The sequence below is a fragment of the Camellia sinensis genome, chromosome 7 (genome assembly GCF_055761805.1).
Source record: "Camellia sinensis isolate YWXY chromosome 7, ASM5576180v1, whole genome shotgun sequence".
Lineage (NCBI taxonomy): Eukaryota > Viridiplantae > Streptophyta > Magnoliopsida > Ericales > Theaceae > Camellia > Camellia sinensis.
Window position 1 is genome coordinate 187,511,653 of NC_138967.1, and position 16,457 is coordinate 187,528,109.

At 33.9% G+C, this 16,457-nt stretch overlaps 1 protein-coding gene and 1 long non-coding RNA gene across 2 annotated transcripts; both read left to right on the top strand.

The window, feature by feature from the left end:
• The first annotated feature begins 7,420 nt into the window (after positions 1 to 7,420).
• LOC114260939 (RNI-like superfamily protein) lies at positions 7,421 to 13,183 on the top strand. Its single transcript, XM_082880183.1, has 6 exons — positions 7,421 to 7,697; positions 9,679 to 9,806; positions 10,218 to 10,387; positions 10,907 to 10,984; positions 12,333 to 12,477; positions 12,629 to 13,183. The coding sequence occupies exons 1-6, from the start codon at positions 7,580 to 7,582 to the stop codon at positions 13,040 to 13,042; spliced, it is 1,053 nt and encodes a 350-aa protein (XP_082736309.1). The 5' UTR covers positions 7,421 to 7,579; the 3' UTR covers positions 13,043 to 13,183.
• LOC145795523 (uncharacterized) lies at positions 11,191 to 12,310 on the top strand. Its single transcript, XR_014336587.1, has 3 exons — positions 11,191 to 11,316; positions 11,396 to 11,478; positions 12,287 to 12,310. It is a non-coding gene; the product is annotated as an uncharacterized LOC145795523 (long non-coding RNA).
• Positions 13,184 to 16,457: the final 3,274 nt, after the last annotated feature.

The following is a 16,457-nucleotide window of genomic DNA, read 5'->3' on the forward strand; positions in this document are numbered from 1 at the left end:
ACCTCATCAAGTTTATATTCTTCTTAAATAATCTAGAATTCCATAAATATGAACGTGATTCTTCAAATTGGTGAGATACAAGCAAGGAATTCTTACCTAGAGTTAGAGAATTGAGTTGAATTCCTACTTTTCCTTCAATTTTCTTCTTTATCTGGGTGTTCTTTTCTTCACTTTCTTTTTCTTCTCTTCCTTCTCTATGTTGAGTTGACTCACCAAGTCTTTACTCCCTCTCTCTCTACGTGTATAGTTTAAGGCTACCCAACAAGATCCACTAAGTCTATTTTCTATATTCTTTGATGAGTAAAAAGCATTAGACTCAAATTAATTAGACTAAAGAAATTAATTAAAATCAATTTGACTCAAATTAAATTAATCTCATCATCTTATAATCTTAATTACACTAAATTAAAATATACTAAGGTGAATTAGGCTCTAATTCCTATCCAATTATTTAATTCTAACTTATTAAAATTAGCGAATCAGACATGTTTAATTTTCATTCTAACTTATCTGGTTAAACAATACAATTCAATAAATCTCATAACAATCAATAATACTTAACCACATAATTAACGTGTAGGAACATAATAAATAATTCCAATTAAGGCTCAATTCAATCATTCAATCACAGACAATTTCAGTAAACTGAATCAATTTTCAATTAAATTTCTCAAATGGCTCTAAAAATTACCATAAGCCCATCTATGTACTCAATTTCAATTGTGAACCTAATAAGATTGTCGATTTCAATTTCAAAGTTGTAACCTTAACAGACAATTTTCCAATTTGCACAGATGTGCACAAATTAAATTACTTGGCATTTAGTTCAATTAGCATTAACACATAATTAATTAAAGTCACGATTAACAAGTCTGGGTTGTCACACCCAGTCAGAAAACCCGCAGGACCTGGAAGAGAGAGGAAGAACCAAAAAGGCCAAGAAAGGGCTTTTGCCTTGGTACTTGGAAAACCAGAAGTTACCGAAAACGTTGTGTCAGACACATTTTCTGTCTGTGGTCATTTAGCTCATGTCCTCATTAACTCTGGGTCAACTCATTCTTTTGTTGCACCATACTTTGCTGCCAAGCTGGTATTAACACCTGAACCTTTAGGATATATTGTCTCTGTCTTTTTCTTTTGGTAATTCTGCCCTTAGTGCTGATATATACAAATCTTGTGCTATATCCCTAAAAGGAAAAACCTTATATGTGGACTTGATTCCCCTCTGTATTAAAAACTTTGATGTGATCTTAGGCATGAATTGGCTGGCTGCCAACCACGCATCTGTTGATTGTAAAGCCAAAAAGGTCTCCCTCAGGTTACCAAACCAACCGGAGCTTGTCCTTGATGGGACTGGAGTTTCCAACCCTCCTTGTATTATATCCTCCATGGCAGCCCAACGACTTCTAAGAAAGGGTTGTGGTAGTTATATTTGTTATGTGATCGATACACAAAAAGAGACCCCCACTGTTGATGCGATCCCTGTAGTACGAGAATTCCCGGATGTCTTTCCTGAAGATCTACCTAGTACCTCGGTTGATTGGGAAATCGAATTCACCATTGAAACTCAACTTGGTACCCAACCAGTATCAAAAGCCCCTTACCGCATGTCAATGACGGAATTGAAAGAACTGAAGACTCAACTTCAGGAACTCCTGGACCAAGGTTTTATTCGACCTAGTACCTCACCCTGGAGAGCTCCAATACTATTCGTAAAGAAGAAAGATGGCACGATGAGGTTATATGTTGATTATTGGGAGTTGAACAAAGTCACCGTCAAGAATCGGTACCCCCTACCACGAATCGATGATTTGTTTGATCAACTACAAGGCGCTCAAGTATTCTCAAAAATTAACTTGCGTTCTGGCTACCATCAACTAAAAGTCAAAACGGAAAGCATCGAAAAGGCTGCCTTCAAGACCCGTTATGGGCACTACGAGTTTCTCGTCATGCCATTTGACGTCACAAATGCCCCAGTAGCCTTCATAGACCTTATGAACCGAGTGTTCAAACCCTATCTTGATGAGTTCGTCATCGTCTTTATTGGCGACATTCTCATATACTCTAAGTCACTAGAAGACCATGAGAAGCACTTGCAAATGGTTCTACAAACACTACGTGATTACAAACTTTATGCCAAATTGAAGAAATGTGAATTCTGGATCACTAGTGTACACTTCCTCGGTCACGTCATTAATAAAGATGTCATCTTGATTGACCCCTAAAAAGTTACAGCAATCGTGGACTGGCCACGACCTACTAATGTGTCAGAAATTCGAAGTTTCTTGGGTCTAGCTGGCTATTACCGACGTTTCGTGCAAGATTTCTCAAAGATAGCATCACCCTTGACCCAGCTAACTCAGAAGAACACACCCTTTGAATGGACTGACAAATAGGAGCGTTGCTTTCAAGAATTAAAAGTCAACTTGTGTCAGCTCCTATACTAGCACTCCCTACAGGAGCAGATGGGTTCGTAATTTATAGTGATGCCTCATATAATGGTTTGGGTTGTGTTCTTATGTAAAATGGAAAAGTCATTGCTTATACATCACACCAATTAAAGACACATAAGAAAAACTACCAAACTCATGATCTAGAATTAGCTACGGTGGTCTTCACCCTTAAGATCTGGTATCATTATCTCTACGGTGCAACTTGTGAAATTTACATTGATCATAAGAGTCTTAAATATCTGTTCACACAGAAGGAATTGAATATGAGGCAACGATGGTGGCTAGAATTTATGAAAGACTACGATGTAAAAATCCATCACCATCTAGGCAAAGCTAACGTGGTGGCAGACGAACTGAGCCGAAAGACGACCAAAAGTTTAGCATGTACTCTTGTTTCTTACAAGATCAATGGACTACTTGCCAATATAACCGTGGAACCCGCATTGATTGAAGAAAGTAAAGCGCACCAATGTGAAGATAAACTTTTGAATAAAAAGTACGAGGAGCAAAAGAGTACGCTTGATCCTGATTTCACTATAAGCAATGGGATACTAAAATTTTGAAATCGAATATGCGTACCCGACATTCCAGAACTCAAGAAGAATATATTGGTGGAAGCTCATAGCTCAAGATTTACGGTCCACCCTAGTAACACAAAGATGTACCATGATCTAAAGGAACACTACTGATGGACAAGAATGAAAAGAGACATAGTAAGCCATGTCTCCAAATGTCTGCATTGTCAGCGTGTTAAAGCAGAATATCAGAGACCTGCAGGAATGCTGCAATCATTCTCTATTCTTGAATGGAAATGGGAGCACATTACTATGGACTTTGTAGTCGGGCTACCACAGTCATTTTCGAAGAATGATGCAATATGGGTTATAGTATATCGATTGACGAAGTCGGCACATTTTCTACCAATCAAAATCATGTACTCCCTTAATAAGTGTGCCATTTTATACATCAAGGAAATTATTTGTTTGTATGGTACCCTAGTTTCAATCGTGTCTGACCGAGACCCTCGCTTCGTGTCTCACTTTTGGAACAAATTGCAAGAAGTTTTGGAAACCACACTGAAGTTTAGCACTACTTTTCACCCACAAACTGATGGGCAGTCCGAAAGAACAATCCAGACGTTGGAAGACATGTTACGTGTATGCGTGTTGGACCTCAAAGGTAACTGGGATGAGCACCTACCTTTAGTGGAATTCGCCAATAATAACACCTACCAAGCAAGCATTGGAATGGCATCGTACAAAGCTCTGTATGGAAGGAGATATCGATCACCTCTGTGTTGGACGGAAGTCGGGGACAGGAAATTCGAGATCGTGTAAGTCACAAGTGAAAAAATCCAACTCATCCAACAGCGAATTCGCATTGCTCAGAGCCGCCAGAAAAGCTATGCAAATACACGAAGACGGGACTTGGAATTTCAAATAGGAGATCATGTGTTCCCTAAGATCTTACCAACAAGAGGAGTTATCCGGTTTGGAAAACGAGGAAAGTTAAACCCACATTACATCGAGTCATTCGAGATATTGGAAAGGATTGGTCCTGTAGCCTATCGCCTTGCACTACCACCTAAACTATCCAATGTCCACAATGTATTTCACGTTTCAATGCTTCGACGGTATCTTCGAGATCCAAAACATGTTGTTGATTATGAGAACTTGGAAGTTCAAGAGAATCTCTCTTACGAAGAGCAACTAGTGCAGATTCTCGATCGTCGTGATCAAGTTCTCTAAAACAAGACCATACCGTTAGTAAAAGTCTTATGGCGAAATCATCGTATCGAAGAAGTTACGTAGGAAACGGAAAGTCAAATGCGAGCCAAATACCCACACCTCTTCGAAAATCAATGTACGTCAAGTTTGGGAACAAACTTCTATTTAGGAGGAGAGAAATGTGACACCTTGAACGTTTAAATACGACATAAATATTTATAGCTATATATAATTATGGTTGTATGTGATAATATATTACTAAAATAATAAATAAATAAATAATAAAATAAATATGTGGAATAAGAATAATAATGATAATAATAATAGGCAATAGTAATACTAAGAATAAGCATACCAAATATAATAAGACTAACAGCAAGTGATAAGGCTAACATCAATTAACTAACAATTAATTAAGAAGATTTGTAAATCTCTCAAGGAGAAGGATGTTGCGCCACTTGTGTTATCTAGGCCTTAGGGGAAGTGAGTCACCATTTTTAGGCATCATGTGCTTGTGTATATATAAGAGGGTAGTGGGCTGCAAATTGAGTAAAGGAATGAGAGGAAAATAAGAAAAAAAGAAAAGAAAAGAAAAAGAGAGACAGAAAGAAGAAAGGAAATGGTCTCGAGAAGCTAGCATAAATAGGAGGGAAATAGTAGGAATTAATATTAAGGTGAGTTATATTATGCATTGACTCACCATAATATATTTTACGTATGTTTTGACCTACCATAATTTATTTTATACAAGTTATGTTTTATAAATTATATTAATATTTCAATTACGTGGATGTTTTCTGAACTCTATTTGTTTAAAATGGACCCATGGATATGTTTATTTAAATTTTAAAAAATATTTGACAATGACTTTATAAACAATTATGTTTTGTAAGTATCACCACGGGAGTCCCACGCTTTGGGAGACTTAAATAACCATTGGCCTCTGTTTGGCCACTTTGTGGTCTTCTGTTTGTCATGAATCCATTGACCTTTATTCTGACTGTCACTTCTGTGACCTCTGTTCTGTACCGTAGTTATGGTTATTTATTTACATAATTTTCGTATTTCAGTTTCTGCCACTTTGAATAATTTGTTTATTCAAGTTAAGTTATGTAAATGTTTTAACTTAATTAACTATCCATGGTTATTTTGTGTTCCTATACTCTTGACATAATATTTCTCACTCTGCTGTGTGTTTATAGCTGTTACTCTTTTAGGTGACAAGATGTAAGGAAGACTCATAACCTCATGTAATGGAACTTGAACAAGAATTGATGTTGATCCATTATTTTGTTTTTTTTCTTTTTCTTCCTTTTATTTATTTTTACTGAGGGTCGGTCACTGCATAATAAAAATATAAATAAATAAAAGCCCTATACATGTATTTTCTCTTATTAAAATAGTAGAATGAAGTAAATTTTTTATTTGCATCCGCCTGTGCCATTTAATTTGCTATAAATAAATTAGTAAGTTACGATTACAGCCCTAAGTCCCTGTGGTTGGGTCGTGACACATACAATAAAGTATAAGAATTAAATTGTATATGAAATAAAGTATAGAAGATTAAAATATATTTTACCTTCTAAATAAACGTCAAAAATATAAAATAAATTCTATCTTTTTCAATAAATTATTAATAAAAGATTAAAATAGCCTTTACTTTTTAAATAAATAACGAAAATATAAAAATATTATAATATTTTTTATTAAATTATTAACAAATTTAATAATACATTTTAATCCACAAAATAAAAAAAATTAGGGTAAATTACACTGACACCCTCTAAGGTTTATATTTATTATAGTTCTCCCTTCACCTTTTGAAAATTATATCTCCCCTTTGAGGTTTAAAGTTTCATTACAGATTCCCCCCTTAGCCCTTTTAATTTTTTTAAATACCAATTTTACCCCCATTGAATAAATTACATTGACATCCCTCACATTTTAGAAATTACAATCCCCTCCATAAGGTTTAAAGTAGCATTACCAATTGCCTCCTTGGTTAACATTAGTTGTAAAAAAAAATTCATTGAAAAAAAATATTAATTGGAAAAAAATTAATTGAAAAAAATTTTTTGTTAGTAAAATTTTTAAATTTATGTTTTTTCCTCAAATTTATAAACTGAGACAACTATTTATAAATCAAAAAAATTATCAAAAAAGTTTTTATGACAGTTTTAAAAATTTTTGTAAATATAAATTGAAAATTGAAAACTGAAAACGAAATGGTTACCAAACAGGTCTCAGATAGTAAAATTTTAGTAAAATTAACAAATAATTAAATAAGTTACCAACGTAAGAAATGACTTATTAAAAGATTCTTCCGTTATGTATGGTTTGATTTTTAGAATTTTCTTTTTTAAATGAAAAATTAATTTGGTTAAGAAATGAAAAACAAAAAAAGTTATTTTTTAAACGAAATGAATTTTTTATTTTTTATTGCTTAACCAAATTAATTTTTAATTTTTTAAAAAAATTTCTAAAATCAAACCATACATAGTCTAAGAATTTTTTAATAAGTCATTTCTTATGTTGGTAACTTATTTAATTATTTATTAATTTTACGACACTTTACCATCTAAAGCTTATTTGGTGACCATTTTGTTTTCAGTTTTCAATTTATATTTACAAAAATTTAAAAAACTGTCATAAAAACTTGTTTGATAATTTTTTTAGTTTATAAATGGTTGTCTCAATTTGTAAATTTGAGGAAAAAATGTAAATTCAAAAAATGAGTTTACGTTAGTTTTTAAACAAAAATTAAAAAATTTTATTAACAATTTTTTTTTTCAATTAATTTTTTTCTAATTAATTTTTTTTTTCAATGAATTTTTTTTCCAACTAATACTAACCAATGGGGCAATTGGTAATATTACTTTAAACCTTAGAGAGGGGATTGTAATTTCTAAAATGTGAGGAGGTATCAATGTAATTTATCCAATGAGGATAAAATTAATATTTAAAAAAATTTAAAAAACTAAAAAAAAATCTGTAATAAAATTTTAAACCTTAAAAAAAATATATAATTTTTAAAAAATAAAGAGAAACTGTAATAAACATAATTAGGATGGGAAAATGTCTCGTAGCTCAAATTTTGTGGCTCAAAAGTGGCTCAAATGGCCAAAACGACGTCGTTTTGGCCATTTTTATGTTGTTCTGTACTCAAAACGACGTCGTTTTGACCATTTGAGCCACTTTTAAACCACAAAATTTAAACTACGTAGCATTGTCGATTAGGATGACAGGGTAATTTACCCAAAAAAATCATGTGATGTATATAACTCAAATCACGGAAAGTGAAGTTTGCCCAATAACCAAAGCATAAGCGCACCGTCTCCCGTAGAATTTAGAAAGGGTTTGGAGTTCGTCTTCGTCTCTCTCTCTCTCTCTCTCTCGTTGATGGAAAAAGGCAAAGCCGCTGGAGCCATTACAAGATCGTTTCAGAACCTCGATTTGAATCTCAATTCCAACAACCCCAAATACACCGATTATATCACCTCCACCTTCCATTCCTCCAGTATCTCTCTCTCTCTCTCTCTCTCTCTCTCTCAATCTATGCTTTCAATCTAATTTCACTATATTGTTGTTTTTATATATCAATATATTATACCATATATGTATACACATGTTTGTATATGCATTGGTGTTCATTCCCAAATCAAATATTGAATTATACAGATTATGAACTTGCAGATATTGCATTGACAAAGTTAGACCTAATTATATCGAAAGGTGTTTTTTCGTTACAATATTACCACTTGAGAAGTCAAAACATCTCAGCTATCTCTAAAATGTTTGGAAACACAAACACAAAATTAGTTTAGTGACATGGGTACAAAAACTGTTTTCTGAAACAATTCACTTTTTGGAAAATACCAAAATGTTTTTTTTTTTTTTCTTCTGAGTTTTCAAATTTTGTTTTCGCACAAAAATGAAACTATGTAAAAATGGTGGATTCATGTTTTCGGCCCTGTTTGGTGTAGATTATTGGAAGGTATGTAAAAGCTGATAATCAGAAAGTGTGTTTGGTAACGTTTACGTTTTTAGTTTATATTTACAAAAACTTTATAAACTAGTTTTTATTTATTTTTAAAAAAACATAAACAACAAACGCGTTTGGTAATTGACAAAATGTTTAAAAAAATTTTAAAATATAAAAAGAGTAAGAAATGGCAAGTGGTGGTAAGTGGCGGCGGAAGACGGTGGTGGAAAGTGGCAACAGTGGGTGGTGGCGGGTGGGTGGGTGACGGTGGCGGGTGGTAGCAAGTGGGTGGTAGTAGTGGTGGCGGGTGGTGGTGGCAGGTGGGTGGCGGATGGTGGTTGGTGGGTGGTGATGGCAAATAGATGGCGGGTGGTGGTGGTGGTGATGGGTGGGTGGGTGACGGTAGAGAGTGGGTGGTGGTGGTGGCGGCGGCGGGTGGTGGGTGGTGGTGGCAGGTGGGTGGTGATGGCGGGTGGGTGGGTGACGGTGGCGGGTGGTGGGTGGTGGTGGTGGCGAGTGGTGGGTGGTGGTGGTAGGTGGGTGGCGGATGGCGGGTGGTGGTGGTGGTGGGTAGGTGACGGTGGCGGGTGGTAGGTGGTAGCTGGTAGCGAGTGGGTGGTGGTTGCAGGTGGGTGGTGGGTGATGGTAGTGGTGGTGGGTGGTGGTGGCGGGTGAGTGGGTGGCGGGTGGTGGTGGTAAGTATGTGGTGAGTGGTAATGGCAAGTAGGTGGCGAGTGGTGGTGGCGGGCGGTGGATGGCAAGTGGGTGGTGGTGATGGTGGTGGCGGCGAGGAATGGCTGGTGGTGGCGAGTGGGTGGTGGCTGGTGGGTAGCTGGTGGGTGGTGATGGAGGGTGGGTGGTGAGTGGTGGTGGCGGCGGAAGACGATGGTGGAAAATGGTGGCGGGTGGTGGTTAGTGTTGGGTGGTAAAAAAAAAAAAAAACTGAAAATTCAAAACGGAAACACATTTTTTGTGTTTTCATTTTTTAGCCAAATTTATAAACTGAGACCACTAATTTATAAATCAAAAATTTTACCAAACAAGTTTTTATTTGAGTTTTTAAAATTTTTGTAAATATAAACAGAAAACTGAAAACGTAAGTGTTACCAAACGGCACCTAGATAATAAAAAAATTTCAGTTTATTTAAGCTATTTTTGCTTAACACGTTTATTTGAGCTATTTTTTTTGCCTAATAAGTTATAAGCTCAAGCTGCACCAAACAGTCTACTACATATTTCCAAATTAAAATAAGCTGTAATCACCTTTCTTTATGTTGTAACAAACACCCCCTTTTCATTGTTTTGTTTTTGAAAACAAAAACAAAAACACAATACCCTAATTGTTATTAATGAAAAACCAACTTCTCTCTGCTAAAAATTTGAATATATGGCTACATACAGATTACAAACTTGCATGTATTGCATTGTTTAAAGCAGACCTAATTGTAGTATAATCTAGAAGGTGCTGTTACTAGTATATGTTTGTGTAAACTTGTTGAGGTGTTTTTGGTTACAGTATTACCACTTGAGAAGTCAAAGCATCCAAGTTTGGTCAGCTTATGTCTCGGAGTTGTTGGGAAGCATTTTGAGGATATTATTGAGGACTTGGGAGAGATTGCTGCTAACTTTCCTGCTGATATTAAGGTTAAGCTGCTCATTCCCGTGGTCATTCTTTATAGTACTATTATGCCTTGAATTATTTTAAGTTTCAATTACAGTGAAAGTGGTATCAACAAGCATGGATTTATTTGTTATTCTGTGCGGATGGTTCAATCTGGGTTAGCTAGTGCTAAATAACTGGTAAAAGAGGAAAATAAATAGACTTAATTGTCACTAATTACAAACATCAAAAAGAAAGAATGTAACAAAATAAGTGTAGGAAATTTGTTTAACAATCATATGGAAAAAGGATGAAATTGAGGCAAATTGTGAGCAATTTTTAGTGCTATCTTGATGCTCTTTAGTGAATGCAAGTTCTAATTTTCCATAAAATTTGTTTAAGATAATTTATGTCGTATTATTGTGATGTTTAAAATTGTATGTTATGAACTACAGCTGGCAATGGCAGCAATTGCAAGAAGAAGAAAGTTATTGAATGATGCTGTCATCATATCATTGGCTGAGAGCTCATGGGAAATCCTTGATTTATCTGGTTCAGATGTTTCTGATTTTGGCTTGTCAAAAGTTGCAGATATGTGCAAATTTATTCGAGCTGTGGACATAAGGTATAAACTTTGAATTCTAAACTAACATTGTCAGTTAAGTAGTGTAGATTGTAGAATAAGGCTCTATGCCATGAGATTGGACATGTCAGATGAAAGATCTGTTACTTGGCTGGTCCATCAGATTTGATTCACTACCATATAACTGTGAAATCAGTCAAATAATCTATTGGAGCATCAGAATTATGGAAAATGCCATTGGAGTAGGGCTCATGACTGGCAAGCAGACACAGTGACTAATACCTTAGACATACTGATGATCTATAAACTTCTACTGCTCAAAAAACTTCAATTCATGAGAAAATTAATTTGAAAAATTTGAGATAAAAATAGTAAAAAATCTGCTAGTTGATGTGGAATCCTGATCCTAGAATGATGCTGTGACCAGGATCATAGGTTCATTGCTTTTGAAACCAACGTCACAAACTTCTGTTGCATTGTGAAGCTTCCAAAAGTGTAATTGATGCTATTTTTGATTTAGTTCTGGAAATGTTCAAACTTATTGAGACAATTGTCATGCAGCCGGTGCAGCAAAATCACATCACGTGGTGTTTCTGAACTCGTGCAGCACTGTCGTTCATTGGAGATATTAAGATGCGGGTACAACCTCTTTCTTTAACTAAATATTTGTTTTAACTTCTTTTTTTAAAAAAAAATTCCAAGTAAAATAGTTATTTTGAGATTGTTAAAGCTATAAAGCATAGGAATTACGTGCAAATTATTGTGCTATAATGTTTGCTTGTATGCAATTCATATTTTCATCAAATAAAATAAAGGGCTAGACTTTCAGGAAGTTACATCAAACCACTTTGTTGGCTCTGTGGTAGGTACATGTCAACCTTAACACTCTGTTTGAATTGAGGGATTTGGTGAGAAAAGAAAAGAAATTGAGAGAATGAGGTGTTTCATCATTTGTTTAGATGATCAATGAGGTGAGAAAGGCAAATCCCTCCTTTTCACCTGTATAAACCCTTCCTTCTCTATTTATTCCAGTACCCGTCATTCTTTTAGGTATCTGCATCAGCAGCTTAGCAATGCCAACATGTGCGGGACAAGGTCTAAAATTTGGCTGAAGCCAGCATAAACTTTGTCAGGTATTTAGAGCATGCGTGAACTTCATTGGGTTGCAAAAAACTAATTCTTTGACAAATTGACGACATAACTTAATACGCTTATCATCGAAAGAGTCTCATTTGTTTAGGTAAATTCTAAGTGAATATTGTGAAGCGAAGTCTCACATTGCCCGAGTGTTAAAGTAATGTTAAGCATATAAGCGTGAAGGCAACACCCTCACCTCAATAGCTAGCTTTTGGGGTTGAGTTCTACCCAAGACTGTGTAACATGCTATTAACTACATGGGCTCTATGATTTTGATCACTAGTTCCATACCCAAATTTGGTGTTTTCAAGGAGAAGTTGGTCTCTCAGTGACATGGAGGGAAATAAGTAGATACTTTCAAAACCAAAGTAGCAAAATGAAAAGGAAATTGGTTTGGTGTTTTATTTGATTGAACCTTTTCAACATGAATTTAGAAAGCAATGCAGTTTCACTAGTGAATGGAAACTAAAAGGTCTATTGAGCTTCTTAATGCAGCATGAACTCTAAGCAATTGCTACATATTCAGTGACTTTATTTGGCATCTCTGAAAATATATCCATACTTCTTACCAAACTTCATTAATCTGCTTCTTGCAAAGCAATTGTCTATACCCAATCTAAAACATGGTACTTTCAATTTACTATTTTTTTTTGTGGGTACATTGAATGTCATAGCCTCATGCATATGGAGGGGGAAGTCAAACCTTTGGACAACTGGGCTAGTCCCATTTGGTTAATTTACTTTTTTACCTTTTATTGACATCCCACACGAGGGGAATGACTCAGGATGTCATGTTTTAACAAGGGGTGTAAACCTCATAACAGGCTATGAACCAAAGTTACTATTGCAGAGGGTGCCCGAGGAGTGACGATACTGCACGCAGATGCTTGGGTATCTTGAAACCTAGACTGGAGGATGTGGAAGGAGAGTCTTGGGAGGAACTTGATACCATGGAGATTGCTCATGGTGCCCCATCATTACGCTGGCTTCTATGGGTATGGATTTCTATTTTTACTAGATGCATGTGCCTGTCTGGTTGTGTGAGGTTATGAGTCCAACTCTTCGTAATCACTCATGTATGTTAATTTACTTATTCTTCTATTCATTTTGTGTTTTCCATTCTAACCTTCTTCTCTCTTTTTGCAGCCAAAGGTTGACAAGGATTCATTGGAGAGCTTATCCACAGAATGTCCGCGGATTATAGTAAATCCCAAACCATCACCTTTTGGTTACAGAGGTGTTGAAGTTCCCAGAGAAGCACTACCAAACATAGCATTGGATGATCCTATTGTGAAAGACGTGGATCCTAAAACATGGGCGGTTTCTGGGTATTCAACTAGGGCTTCTTCTACATCTGTTACAAGTGCCACGGACTTGCCAATTGCAGAAAAGTTTAGGCTTGCGTTTGTGGAGAGAGATACACGGCTAGCACCAAAACGTGCAAAGAATGCAAGACAACATCAACGGCGTGCAGAGAGGGAGTGGGTGATGATGAGTACAAGAGCAAAATCAATAGCTCTTGCCTCACAAGCAAGCAAATCTCTGCAAAATCGAAACTAGTTGATAAAACACAATGCTCTATTAAATTACTACAAATTCTTATCAAGCTTGTTTTTCTTTTGTGTTTGTGTTGTATATTTTTTATATGTGGTGAGGAATGTAACGTTTAGAATTTAATGATTTGGTTTTTTATTTTGTTCATTTATTTTGTCTATTTCTTCTTTTGTGGTAGTTATTGTTTGTAAAACTGTCGTAAATAGTAAGGTGTCAATGGGACTAGGCCAAGGACACTTCTAAAAAAAATAAAATAAATTATTAAAAGGTCTTAATAGTAGGACTTAATTTCATCAAGTCTTATTGAAAATAAGTCTTGATAAAATTGTTGTTAAAAATAATTTTTTTGTGATAATTTTTTATATATGTTGTTAAAAATTGACAATTAGTGATTTTTTTTTTTGTCACAATTTTTATAAATTGTCTTTAAAATTTATAATTAATGATATTTTTTATGATAATTTTTTTTCATAAGACTTATTAAACAATAAGTCTATTTATTAAAACTTACACATAAATAAAGGTATTGTGTGCGAGAGCGACACAACATTTCACTTTGGTGGATACTTTCCTGACACTTGGATAGATTATTAGTTTGAATACAATGATAAAATAAAAATATTGTAAATTTATGCATATTCATCTCCCTTAGTTTTAAAAATAATACTAAAATTTGAAGAAAAAAAATACATAAAGATCAACGAGTTGGATATAATTACATTAAAGTTTTTTTTTTTAATTATATAATACTGAACTTTTTTTTTTGGGGGTTAATTGGTGATAAATCCAATCTAAGGACAGTATAAGACATTAGATCTAAGAGATATTTTTTGTTGATGATAGATCTACGTCTTGTGAAATAATTTGGTGAGAAGTCCTAGATAGCATTTGTTTTCAATTTTACCATTGACTTTTGTTTTTTTATTTTATTTTATATATTTGACTATTTGTTGACTATCTATTAAAATTTATATATATATATGTCTAATCTTTTTTTATTTGTTCAAATTTTTTTTTCTATTTGTTTAAATTTATATCTATCTGTTCAAATTTTTTTTCTATCTATTCAACTTTTTCTCCTAAATTATATCTATCTGTTCAATTTTTTTCCTAAAATATATTTGTCTATTCAAATTTTTTTTATCCATAATTTTTTTCCCTAAATTCTATTTATTATTTGTTCAAATTTTTTGACTTTTTATGTAATTTTTCCCTCTTATCTGCTCAAATATCTGACCAAATTTGAGTATTTGTTGAATTTTATATGTTGAAAGGGAATGATCTGTTCAAATAACATTTTCAAAAAGTCTATCTATTAAAAAATGTATCTGTTGCAAATCTATCTATTCAAATTCTCTTTCTCTTGCTATTATCCATACAAATAAAATTTAAATTCAATAACAAAAAAACAACAGCAACAACAGCAACAACAACAACAACAACTACTACTACTACTACTATTGCAAATCTATCTATTCAAATTCTCTTTCTCTTGCTATTATCCATACAAATAAAATTTAAATTCAATAACAAAAAAACAACAGCAGCAACAACAACAACAACAATATCCACAACAACAACAACAACAATAATAATCAACTAAAAAAAATAAAGATCTGTTCATCTCAGACCAGTGACCTTTCCGTAGATCCAGATCTACCACAACAACAATAAAGTCATAGATGATCACACAACTCTCCAAACTTCACTATCAGCTCTGTAAAACAATCAAAATACATTTCAATACTCCAATTACTCCAAAATTTCAAACATATAAAGTCATGATGATCACACAACTCTCCAAACTTCACTATCAGCTCTGTAAAACAATCAAAATACATTTCAATACTCCAATTACTCCAAAATTTCAAACATATAAAGTCATGATTTAGACAGATCAAGTCCCTTCTTAAGAGAGAGAGAGAGAGAGAGAGAGAGAGAGAGAGGGTATATTCTTCACTGCCCTGAGTAAATCCAAAAAGAGAAAAAGAAAAAAGAAAAAAAAGATTGTTATCAACATTTAGATCAAAACTTGAAATATATTGTGTGAACATGCCATAAACATATATATTTGAATAAAAAATTTCAACCAAGTGTCAATTTTTTGTCAACTCAAACTATAACCTGCATGAGTTCAAAAATATGTATATATAACTTACATATTCATTTCAAGTGTTGAAGTAAAAAACAACATAGCTTTTTTTTTTCTTCAACTCCATATGGCGAAGATGTGACATACAGATGATGAGACCAAAATAAATAAGGTCAAATTTAGAAAAAATAGGCTAACCTTTTGTAATGCCCCCAAATAATTAACATAAGAAAACTCAAACATACTCCAACAACATGATCTTGTTCCCAACTTAATACCTTCTATTTCATAAATGTATATGAGATATAATGCCTCATCATTAACATCATCATAAAATCCAACATTTGTATTCATTATATTCTAGAGATTAAGAAAAGTATTCCACATACAATTATGCATTCAACATTTCTTAGAATATGAATCTATAACATGTGGCACAACAAGTTGAGTACAATTTAATACCCTCATGGGCTACAAGTTCCGAGGTTTATGCCCGATAACACAAAATGGTTATCAAAACCCATACATGTAAAGTCATCAGTTTGTCAAAATAACAACAAAAGACAATAATCATGTGCCCTCAAAATACACTCCGTGCCTTTAACTTGGCGGAATCACATCTTTTCTTGCACAAAATCCACTAGGGTGAGCATAAAGCCTAGTAGAAAGATCTTAACAAAGTATATACATTTTATACAGTCTCCTGAGTTGAATGCATATGTCATGTCATACTAAAAATATATTTTTTTATCTTTTAGAAATCTTGTGCACAATGCAAATTTGAATACACAACCATTCAATAACTTCATTATAATTTAAGGGATGGTAAATACGACTCAGGTAATTCTTAGGTTGGTGTTTGCAAGTAAGCGTATTAAGCACTACCAATTGCCACTTTACCGGTTTCTAAGTAGAAAGCACGTGGTACCTCCTCCGCAAGTGTTTTCGATCTTTCACTATAGACACTCAGGCCAACTTAACCAATACCAAACTGCACCCCATATCCTGACTTACCAAAAGTATTTACCCTAAAACAATTCTTTTCTCAAAGTAAAAATTTTCAAATGCAAATTCAAAATCAATAATAACGAAGATGAAATAGAATGGCAATACAACATGAAATAATGCATTATAATAGTTCAATTTCTAATTCCATCACACAATCTTCCATTGTGATCAAAATTTCCACATCTCTTCTCAATGTAATTTCACAAAATATATCATCCGAGAGATAAATAACAATACCGTAGAACATGCATTCTCCATATGTTAATTATCATTTTCAAACTTGGTTTTTCAAGACAAACCAACAATAAGTAATTCATTAAG

Bases quoted from the DNA above. Each gene is read 5' to 3' on its own strand.
- LOC114260939 (XM_082880183.1), top strand. From the start codon at position 7,580: ATGGAAAAAGGCAAAGCCGCTGGAGCCATTACAAGATCGTTTCAGAAC. The intron at 10,985-12,332 runs GTACAACCTCTT...TTACTATTGCAG, and splicing joins TTGGAGATATTAAGATGCGG to AGGGTGCCCGAGGAGTGACG. The intron at 12,478-12,628 runs GTATGGATTTCT...CTCTTTTTGCAG, and splicing joins CATTACGCTGGCTTCTATGG to CCAAAGGTTGACAAGGATTC.